Below are 11,017 nucleotides of genomic sequence, written 5' to 3'. Positions count from 1 at the left end.
ACGAGAAAGCTAGATCAAGTCTTACTCTGAAACAAGTGTTATCAAAAGATATCTCTGAAAAATAATCTAGTCGACAGACGATATTACGTCAATTCAACGATCATCGTATGATCCTTGAATATTTCACAGATCGTAATAGCGCTCGTTATCGTTGATTGCTCTTCATTTCTACGCGAATTTGCGATGTCACTTACGAAATTGCTCCTATGTATGCCGAGAAATTACGAGATACAATAAGAAATGTACACGAATATAATCGATATTATATCGACAAAGAAAATCTTTGCAGCCTTTCCGCGGAGACAGAACCAATCGCGATGATCATCGTTGTCCTGTGCATCCTCGTCTTATCACGCGGCCATGAAGCAATCGCGTCGTCTCGTATCGAGGACGTTATCGTAAGATTTATCGTCAACGGGACTCCCATTCTATTTCCACCTACGAGATTGTTTCTACAAGTGTGCATCGACAACGGCAAGATTTTTGTCCTTGTGCTCTTTATACATCAATTGCTGATTGCAAAAATGCAACAGCTCGAAATTTTTGGCAATGATCGGTCAAAACTAATTGTGATTAATTGCAAAAAAACGGAAATAAATTGATAAAGAAATTTAAAAAAGATTCTTCGATATTATATAAATCGTAACAGAAAGAGCAGAGCCAATCAGAGCCAGAATGTAGATGTAAATCTGTAACAATTATATCAACAGGCACTGACTTCTCGGATATATTGTCTCCATTTTCAAATTTCGGGTTCATAAATTTTTTAAATTGTTAATTTATACTAATGTACCTATTCATATCAAATTTTCTCTCTCTCTCTCTCTTTCTTTTTCTTTAAAATACGAATAAACTGAAAATAAATACCAATATATATACGCCAAAGAAAAAGACATCCTTGAGAAATTAAAATTTCGATAAACAATCCTTAAAAAAAAAAAAAAAAAATACCTGATAGTTTCATGGCACTTATTATAAAAAATAGCGCGTATATTGTAAATAATAAAATAACACTTATTTATAAAAATATTTAAGGGGAGATTCTAATCTCAACTCCGTTATCTCCTTCGCAGATAACACGATTGAATTATCGAAAATATTATCGAGTAATCGATTGATGCATAGCATTCGTAATTCTTACGAAGAGTTCGACTCGAGGATTTATAACAATTTAGAACACCGAAACTTGTACGTGTTAAATTTAGATTGCTCATACGCTCTTGATGTTTTACGACAGGTAATAAACGTTCTTTACGGATAAAAGCACAAATAATTATATATGATTTGCAAAAAAAAAAAAATTTCTAACTCAATCCATTAAAAGAAACAATAAAGATAATGCACTTAAGTCATATCTTCACGAGTTCATCATTCTTGTGAAAGTTAAAATTCTCGTCTAAAAGTAAATTCATATGAACACTATATATTTTGCTATTCAACTAGTCTGTGTCGAGGTAATTAATTTTCGGTTATAAAATCAAATAAAATAGAATTTTTAAATTTCGTATTTTCTAATTATGAATTTTTAAATTCTATTTTATTGCTGTACCATATACAGATAATAATAATATAAGAATAAGTTATTCAATTAATTTTTGACCTCAATCAAATCAAATTATATATTACTGTCAATGAAAATCACTGGTTTTCTAATTAAATACAGTCATAAACTTTTTATCATTTTTACTTTATATCTTAAACTCCTAATTAATTATGCTTGGTACTTAATATTATATGGCAGGCAAATTCGACAAATATGTTTGTGGCCCCCACGAAATGGCTGCTCTTCCAGGATCGAAATATATCAATTGTTAAGAATGATAACAAATTAGCTTTCATATACAATGATTCGATATCGAAAATCTTCGAAACGTTAGCCGTCTATCCCGATAGCGATATGGTCCTCGTTCAAAGATTCAACGGTGATTTTCTTCAAATAATGTCCGTATATCGACCGAGCCCACAACGAGGTGTAATATGGGAAGATCGCGGTAATTGGACGATTGAAAATGGTCTACGAATGAAAAATTTCGACGTGGCTTCGGCACGTAGAAGAAATCTTCAACAGACGGCTCTTAAATCTGCTCTCGTGGTACTTTACAAATATTATCGTGTTCATCTGCTATACAAGGCATTTTTGTACAAATCAAATACTTCAAGTAAAATGTTAAAGACATTTTACTAAAATTATTTTGAACATAAAAATTTATTGCGATTACAGATGACTGATCCCAATACGATCAATCATCTAACTGACTTCGAAGATAAATTAACAGATCCTGTCACGAAAGCTGGATATCCATGGATACTTCATTTAATGAATCGGATGAATGCAACGTGAGTTCCAGCTCGATATCATCGCAAAAGAAAACAAAATGTTTTAATGACTCGTTTACGTTAGAATGTCAACTAAAGCCAATGGCAACGATTGACGAATATTCTCGCGAATTTTTAAATTGTGAATTTAAGACTCAGAACAACGTAATAAAGTCGTAATCCAATTTCAAGGTTAATTAAACGAGGTCACAGTGAAGTGATTAAGCGATTATAATACACATACGTCAAAAACGATTATAAATCATTTTCAATCAAGTAATAATGAACAATAGACAGTATAAATAAGAACGCTCGCATAATTAAATAAGTCACGCATGGCATATTTGTCTATTAACGTCCACACAACTGACAAAAATTGCATAATCATCATGTCATCTCATATCTATAAATACACATTAAAACATTCAATAAAAAAATAAACTTTTATCACACATGTAATTTCTTCTGAATATATATTTAATCTATATATTAAATATCTTTCTTTTACACAAATTTGAAAATAATTTTTCAAAAAAGTACTAGTAATTCCAAATTTCTTAAACGAAGCGACAATTTTTTGTCGTTAAGATAATCATTTTCGCAAAAACGAAATACGATGTGACGAGACACGAGTTTGAAATTTATTATACATATATGAAATATTTAAGATATACCGTCGACTCGAAATGTTGAATAGTTTTGTTTTACGCGTTACAGGATAAGTTTCGAAATTACCGATAGTTGGGGATATCGTACAGAAAATGGATCTTGGAACGGAATGATCGGGATGCTGGAGCGACGCGATATCGATATCGGTGGCACCGCTACATTTCTTGTGCCAGAACGTCTCGGTGTTGTGCAATATATCCAATTGTACACACAGACCGGGTAAGATAAGCAAACATTATTTATTAAACATAAATTTGATTTCATCAATTTTTTATCTCTCTGTAAAAACAGAACTAGAAGAAAAGACGGGAAATCATATAATTTTTACTTTAATAAATCGATATTTATGCGAAGTAAAGAAAATTTGTTATATATAAACTACTATTAATTTTATATACGTTTTACAATATTTACATAGCTCACGTTTTATATTTCGACGACCATTATTATCAACTGTAAGCAATATATTCACTTTACCCTTTCAACGTAACGTTTGGATAGCGATTGCCGTATTCTTAATTCTCGTCTTCTATTTGCTTTCTTTATCCATCAAATGGGAGTATCATGAAAATAAAGAAATGACAAAATCAGCAATTCAATGGAAGCAACCAAATTCCAGCAAACCAACAGCCAGCGATAATCTACTTATCCTTTTAAGTGCATTTGTCCAACAAGGTAAAAAGAAATAAATTTTCGACGATACAATCATTGAATTTAATCTCCGAATATTATTCAAGAATAATAAAAAAATTTTAGATGTATATTTATATAAAATAGTTTAAATCTCATCTTATTCGAATAATTTAATAAATAGTTATTACTTCGCAAAATCAAATATTTTTATTTTGATTAATATAAAATTTATAAAATTCATAAAATTATTTTTAATACAAAATTTATTTCTAATACAAAATTTATAAATTAGAAAATGTATTCTTAAATTTTTTTTATAGGGTCTATGTACGAACCGTTTCGAGTCTCGTCACGAATCATCATTTTAATGTTATTGTTAGCCTCGCTGAGTCTCTACGCGGCTTACACAGCGAATATCGTAGGCCTGCTGCAATCTACCACGGATTCTATCAAAACTCTTTCGGATCTTCTCAATAGCCCGTTAAAGCTGGGTGCGATGGATGTCGTGTACAACCGACATTACTTCAAGGTTCGTAAATCGGAATCACGGTAATTAATATAATGTAAACTATAATATTATTATTATTAAGTATTCTAAGGCATATTACGTTATCAAAATTATATTAACAAGAAATAATTGCGAAAAATAAGAGAGCATTTTGTGGAATGGCAGTCATTTCAAGATCCTGTTAGAAAAGCGATTGTGGAAAAGCGAATCGAACCAAAGGGACGCAAATCCAACTGGATGTCCATTGAAGAAGGTGTAAGTCGAATAAAAGACCAACTCTTCGCATTCCACGGCGAGATCGGTTCGATTTACCAATTAATGGAAGATACATATAAGGAGGAGGAAAAATGCGGTCTGACTGAAATTGATTTTTTAAAAGTCCTATATCCGCTTCTCGTTATACAAATGCAATCGCCGTATTTAGAGATAATAAAAAATGGGTAAAATACCTCGAATTATCGTTATGCAAATAAAAATTCGTTCAAATTAAATTACTTGGCATAAAAAGTTCATAAAAACTGAGATTTTAACGTAATATACGTGATCTTACATGATTCGATATTCAGAAAAGATGTTTTCAGAGCTCTAAAATTAGAGGAATACGGACTCAAATACCGCGAGGAATATCGTTTATATACGAGAAAGCCGGTGTGCTCGAGTCAGACTAGTAGCTTCATCACTATCGGTATCACCGAATGTTACTTCGCTTTGGTCATAATGGGCTATGGAATTCTTCTCACCGTAATGATATTTGCGCTTGAATTATTATGGCATAAAAAGTAAGATATAATAGAAGTTTTTTTAATGTGTGTCTTCATTATTGTTGCGCTTTCTTTATAGGCAAAAGGTACGTGTGAGAGAAGGAATGTCGGATGCAAAAATCATAGATAGCTCCGATTAAATACCAACAGAAATGTATATTCGTAAAAGAAACTATTAAACCAAATATTTACTAAATTTTTTTTGCTATTATACACGAAATTAAAATGTGATTTTATAAGAAACTTTATTAAAAATTTATTTTTCGTTCAATGCTTCCATATTTTTGCAACGACAGCGAATCTCGTGAGTCGATGCTTTTTTAATGTGCACTAAACTGCAGCGTAAAATAATTGTTATTCTAGAAAGTATATATGCCATTCTATTTAAAAGAAAAATGACACCTTTTTTATAGAGGAACACTAACACCTTTTTTATAGAGTAATACTAACACCTTTTTTATAGAGTAAAGAGTAAATGTATACAAAATGTAATAAATAGCTTCCTTCATTAATAACACTGCGTGTCATTTAATCCTGGAATAAATGCGTACAAAGTGTCACAGTTAAAGAGAACGACTATCAAAATTGATCACGATAGCGATTTCAAGACTGCGATACATACGCACAAATATTTAAAAATTACTCTATTTTAAATTGTATCATAAAAATGTCGAGTAGAATATTCTTTATTTAACCAAGTAAAAAATAACAAAGTAAAAAATATAAAAAATTTACGAAAACTTATGCGGCCGATCCTAGAGTCGTTCTTTTCAGCTTTGATTCTTTTCTTTTCTCTTTTTCTCCCTCTAATAATTGATCATATTTCACTACGAGTGACAAATCATTCTCTCAATATGACACACGACTGAAAGGATCAAAGTTTTTAACTCGGGTAAAAATACCATAGGCTACCGTACGTGTATCGCTGGACAAGCGTTAAACTCGCGCCGGTAAGAAGTGCTCGTAATAATTCTTCGTGAAGTCTATCATAAGATCCAGCGTGCATTCGGGCAGTTCTTCGACACATGTCGCCGGACTGGCAGCGTAACGGGTGAAGGACGGTACGATAGTCTCAGGTGGCACGACCGCACCGTCCTCGATGTAGCAACAGTCCTTTAGGACCGATCGTCTGCCCTAGCGAGACAAGTATAGTAGATTGAGAGAACTGTGCTGGTACTCACACACACTAAACGTCATTGTACGTACAATTATGGCATTCTTTCCTATGTAAACGTAAGAACCGACTAGTGCTGCGTTTACGACGGCCCGCTCTCCCACAAACACGTGATTTCCCATTGTTAGAGGAAAAAAGGCAACCCTAATCAAGGGATTTATATCATTTTATAACAAAACACAATATTTTGATCGCACTTAAAATTTGATGCGATTACAGAATTGCGCTCGCTTGCTACACAAGCTATTAGTCTGGATACACATGTTTGCTGTTATATGCTTCAAGATTTTCAATAAGCAAATTGAAACTGTCAATATGACATATGTAAATATAATCAAAAATTTGACTCACCCTCTGCTGAATTTTTTGAAAGGCGGTCGGATGACTGCATTCTTACTAATTATGCAATAGCGACCAGTCCTGACATTGGCCAGATCACCTCTAATAATAGCGTCGGATTGTACTATCACTTTTCCGTGCAATACAATGTTCTGCGAGCCGCACAGTACTGTCAGTCTGCTCACTTTATTTCCTGACGCCTGAAATGCCAAAAAAGTGAAGTTATATACCACGTTCAAGACATATGAAAATAAGACAAGTTTCGCAAAATAATTAAATTGGTTAGGTTGCTTTTTTAACAATAATTCGTTTGTCAATATTAAATATTCTCGATAAATGTATTTCGCTAATATACTTTAATCATTATATATAGTTATCAATTACCGTTTCAACATATTCGGCTTTGTTATAATAAATATCCTGCGGTTCCATCTCGATATATCCTAGTAGGATACAATTGTATGATGTTCAATGTTTAAATTACTATAAGCAAATAATGTTTCAATCATAAACATATATATATGTCTATAGCTTTAACTAACAAGTGTCACACGTAGCGAATAATAACACACGGAAATCTGTCACATATCTGTCACTCGAGCTACCGGCTGCCATCAGCTGTGATCAGCTGACGAGTCAAATCGCCATCTGCTGACAAAATCATGCATCGTTTCAATGACGTCAAGAAGCGCGCGTAAATTTAATCCACAGCATAAAGTCCTTTAAATCTTATAAAAGACATTGCTTTAATAGTGATATAACAATTAAAATTTTAAAGTGATATAATTAAAATTATTTTCTCTTATTGTATCATTTATTTCCTATATTCTTCATCTTTTAATATTGAACATCTTTACAACAATGTTTTATGAACACTTTATATATGATACAAAATACTTTATTATTGTTTTACATGTATTTATTACGAGGACGTAGAGAACCCTACATTAAATATTTATAGTAATTCGCATTAATTTCAAATCTTAAATAAAGACATTTGTATTAAAATAATATCACGTATTACGAGAAGATTTGTCTCATGAAATCTAAATCCTCATACTTGAGGAATAAAAGAAAAGAAAAAAAAAGCAATTTTTGCGCTGTTTGTAAAAAAAAAAAAACTCATGATATCACTTACTCAATCATGATTACGCATATTTATGAAAATAGCTATGCTATAGAAGAAATTAGAATTTGATTGAGAGGTAATATATCCGTAATTTTTCTAATAACGAGCTATTTCTTTTCATTTTTTATTCATTAGCAAGTATCGCATTTAGCGTTAAGTAAAGCTGTGTATTTAGGAACTTGATTATCTGATATGGGAAGCAGTTAAGTAATCGCGAGAGTAATAAACAAATATATACTCTCTAAATCAAAAACTTTTTTTTTTTAGTAATTCAAAATTAAAAATAAAATAGTTCATCCATAATTTGCTCTTATAGGCCTTATTTATTTATCGTTTTGTTTAAAAACTTTTTTGTTTGCAATTCTTCAATTAATATCGTGATTCAATTTAAAACAAACGCAATTTGTCTAATATCAGAATCACGTTCAACAAAATAATTAGACAAGTATACTAAATATGAGCATAAGAATGTAAATTTTTCTCTCGTAATAAGAAAAGATACGTAAAATAATCCTTTGAAAATCATAATCGCAATATGAACGTAATAACAATAAAAGGAATGTAGGTCGCTCAGCTGCGATTCTTCCTTAGATTCCTCACGCCAATTCCTTACACCTTATACTATCACTATCGTCTTGAATACTGTATTCGGAGGAACGAAAAAGCATTTGTGGGAACGAGAAAAGCTGGTTATAAATCGTGTCTTAGGAAATATTCGAAAATATGAATAATTCGCTGACAGATTATGTCCAATTATATTACGTCAAACGAGCCATCCGTCGAACATTTAAATATTTAAAAAGTCGTAATAATACTCGTTATCATCGATGCTCCCCATTCCTTTGAGGATTTGCTATATTGTTACCCGCGAATTATATATGAATACTAAGAGATTATAGTCTGATAAATATGGTACACGGATATATACTCGATATTATCGATAATCTCAACAAATTTTTGCAATTGCTTACAGGAGACAAAAGCGATCGGGATGATCCTCGTTGTTCTGTTCACTCTCGCGTTTTCACTCGATCGTGATGTAATCGCGTCATCTCGCGTCGATGACGTTATTGTAAGATTTATCGTCAATGCGACGCCCGTCCTATTCCCACCTTCGAGGCTATCTCTACAATTATGCATCGGATACGGCAAGATTTTTGTATTTATGATTTATGTGCCAATCATCAAGTGCGAAAAAAAACTTTAAAAATTTTCAACATAATTAATTAATTAAAAATGATTTAGACAATTAATAGATTATTAATTAATAATTACATAATTAATTAGAAGCGATTATTATGGTTATAGTTAATTTTGTGTTTTTTATCGGTTACAATTTGCTGCTAATAAGAATGTTTCAGTCGAAAATGGGGATCTTAAAATTTTGAAAAAAATAATCTTGAAAAAGTTTCATTGATTATAGCATTTCTCATCTAGATAGAATAGTTTCTTCATTATACATTTTCTCCTGTCATCGAAAGCGATGGAAATATTTTAAATAGTCAAGTTACACAATTTACCTTGTATATGTAATGCAACGATATTTTCACTCTATTTATTACTGCAAAAATTGCATAACAATATTTAATGTCTTATTCTAATTAACTCTAACATGTCTCTTATAGATGATACGATTAAATTATCGAGAATACTATCGATGAATCATTTGACGCATAGCATTCGTAACTTTTACGAAGAATTCAATCCAAGAATTTACAATAATTTAGAAAATCGAAATTTGTATGTACTGGACTTGGATTGCGATTACGCCAATGATGTTTTAAGACAGGTAGCAAGCATTTTTAAAGAAAATGTCGTAAAAATCTCTGAGTATTTTAATAAAATAAAATGGATTTTTTATTTACGACATGATTAAAAACTGATATTGATATTGCAACAATAAAAAAATATCTATTTGCTGTTTCTGGATGCGAAAAATGTAATTTTGACAAAAATTATAATTATCATTTTTTAATATTATCTGTATACTAATTTCCTAGTTATCATAACAATCAGTATATATATCTCAAATTAACTGACAGGCACATTCAAAAAAAATGTTTATCGCCCCGACAAAGTGGCTGCTTCTTCAAAACAGAAAAACGCTAATCGATAACGATGATAATGCCAATTTAACTTCCATATATGATGATTCGATTTTGGAGATTTTCGAGAACTTAGCCATTTATCCCGATAGTGACGTAGTTCTCGTAAGAAGATTCGACGGTGATTTTCTCCAATTAAAATCCGTATATCGGCCAAGTCCGCAGCGAGGTGCGATATGGGAAGATCGTGGAAATTGGACAATCGAGAATGGTCTACGAATGAAAACTTTCGACGTGGCTTCGGCACGCAGAAGAAATCTTCAACAAACGGCTCTTAAATCTGCTATCGTGGTACGTTGAATCGTGCTATTTTATATATTTGTTTATCGTACACATACATATCAATGAATATCTGTCAATTACATAATGTAATTTAAAAAATGCCACAAATGTGTAATGATTTTAAATATTGATTTTAAATATTCCAAATGTTTTTAAATATAAAAAAATATTTTTCCATATATCACGATTGTAGATAACGGACCCCAATACGATCAATCATCTAACTGATTTCAAGGATAAATCTATCGATGCTGTTGCGAAGGCTGGATATCCATCTGTAGTTCAATTAGCGGATCGGATGAATGCAACGTGAGTTCAGTATTCGACATTACTGTACCAAACCAAAATATTTCGATATTATTAATGTGTGTGTGTGTGTGTGTGTGTGTGTGTGTGTGTGTGTGTGTGTGTGTGTGTGTTAGAATTAATAATATTTCATAAATTTTTTATTTGACTTGATTTTGATTGAGAAACAGTTTGTCTTTGTTAGTCGTTTTTCGTTTTTATTTGCGAAAACGAGAGACACGGATATGATGGATTATAAAACTTAAAAAAAACATATATATATATATATATATATATATATATATATATATACAGGGTGTCCGACATGTAAGTAGCCAAACGAAAAGTGGAGATAGATCGGGTCAACCTAAAGCGAAAAGTCCTATACCATTTTGCTAAATTCGCAATAATTATTATGTTATTAATTAAAATGTCTAAGCCAATGAGCGCGTGGGAAGCGATAGGCCGGAATCGATAGAAATGTAAAATGGCTTACTTGTTTATGTCTCTTAGCGTCGGAAGTGTCAGCTGAGCGAGAGAGGTGGAGTCACGCAGCGAGCGGCGAGCGACACCGCGCCGAAAAATAATTATCACGTATCGAGTGACGAGCGATGTCACAGCGCCGGAAAATAATTATCCTCTCGAATTATTTTTTCGATGGCAAGACAATGATGCCCTATCATTTCCACACCACCTTGCGGTAGAAAACTATGCATTCGAGAAGGAGGACGACATTTCGAATTTTTACATTAAATATTGAAAGTGGATTAGGCCTACAGGGGAAACTACTAGTACTCTGCGTTGATACCACTGCTT

General features: G+C 32.0%; 3 protein-coding genes across 6 annotated transcripts in view; 2 read left to right on the top strand and 1 right to left on the bottom strand.

Annotated features, from left to right (window-relative positions):
* The first annotated feature begins 309 nt into the window (after nucleotides 1-309).
* On the top strand, nucleotides 310-5,340 carry LOC138934662 (probable glutamate receptor). Of its 2 annotated transcripts, XM_070298655.1 has the most exons (10): nucleotides 310-474; nucleotides 1,074-1,237; nucleotides 1,742-2,092; nucleotides 2,222-2,337; nucleotides 3,034-3,204; nucleotides 3,404-3,660; nucleotides 3,939-4,147; nucleotides 4,292-4,566; nucleotides 4,708-4,905; nucleotides 4,967-5,340. In XM_070298655.1, the coding sequence occupies exons 1-10, from the start codon at nucleotides 318-320 to the stop codon at nucleotides 5,025-5,027; spliced, it is 1,959 nt and encodes a 652-aa protein (XP_070154756.1). In that variant the 5' UTR covers nucleotides 310-317; the 3' UTR covers nucleotides 5,028-5,340. The 2 variants fall into 2 exon arrangements, with proteins under 2 accessions (XP_070154756.1, XP_070154746.1); XM_070298645.1 differs by lacking the exon at nucleotides 310-474 and having other exon boundaries at nucleotides 1,082-1,237.
* Nucleotides 3,823-11,017, bottom strand: part of LOC138934670 (dynactin subunit 5-like) — a 77,134-nt gene continuing 69,939 nt past the window's right edge. Inside the window, exons 1-5 of one of the 3 annotated variants that reach the window (XM_070298677.1) lie at nucleotides 6,943-7,122; nucleotides 6,785-6,843; nucleotides 6,413-6,600; nucleotides 6,094-6,205; nucleotides 3,823-6,021 (exon numbers count right to left, since the gene is read on the bottom strand). In XM_070298677.1, coding sequence (XP_070154778.1) covers nucleotides 5,824-6,021; nucleotides 6,094-6,205; nucleotides 6,413-6,600; nucleotides 6,785-6,832 — 546 coding nt within the window. In that variant the 5' untranslated portion in view covers nucleotides 6,833-6,843; nucleotides 6,943-7,122 and the 3' untranslated portion in view covers nucleotides 3,823-5,823. Of the gene's footprint in view, nucleotides 6,022-6,093; nucleotides 6,206-6,412; nucleotides 6,601-6,784; nucleotides 7,123-11,017 lie in introns of those variants that run through there. The other 2 variants (XM_070298668.1, XM_070298685.1) reach the window with 2 other exon arrangements.
* On the top strand, nucleotides 7,986-10,229 carry LOC138938889 (uncharacterized). The gene is made up of 6 exons (XM_070306257.1): nucleotides 7,986-7,999; nucleotides 8,095-8,218; nucleotides 8,503-8,677; nucleotides 9,155-9,318; nucleotides 9,572-9,925; nucleotides 10,110-10,229. The coding sequence occupies exons 1-6, from the start codon at nucleotides 7,986-7,988 to the stop codon at nucleotides 10,227-10,229; spliced, it is 951 nt and encodes a 316-aa protein (XP_070162358.1).

The sequence above is a fragment of the Polyergus mexicanus genome, unplaced genomic scaffold, assembly GCF_030449975.1.
Source record: "Polyergus mexicanus isolate NDT 795.1 unplaced genomic scaffold, iyPolMexi1.0 SCAF_1, whole genome shotgun sequence".
Taxonomy (NCBI): domain Eukaryota; kingdom Metazoa; phylum Arthropoda; class Insecta; order Hymenoptera; family Formicidae; genus Polyergus; species Polyergus mexicanus.
This window is presented reverse-complemented; position numbering and strand designations above follow the sequence as displayed.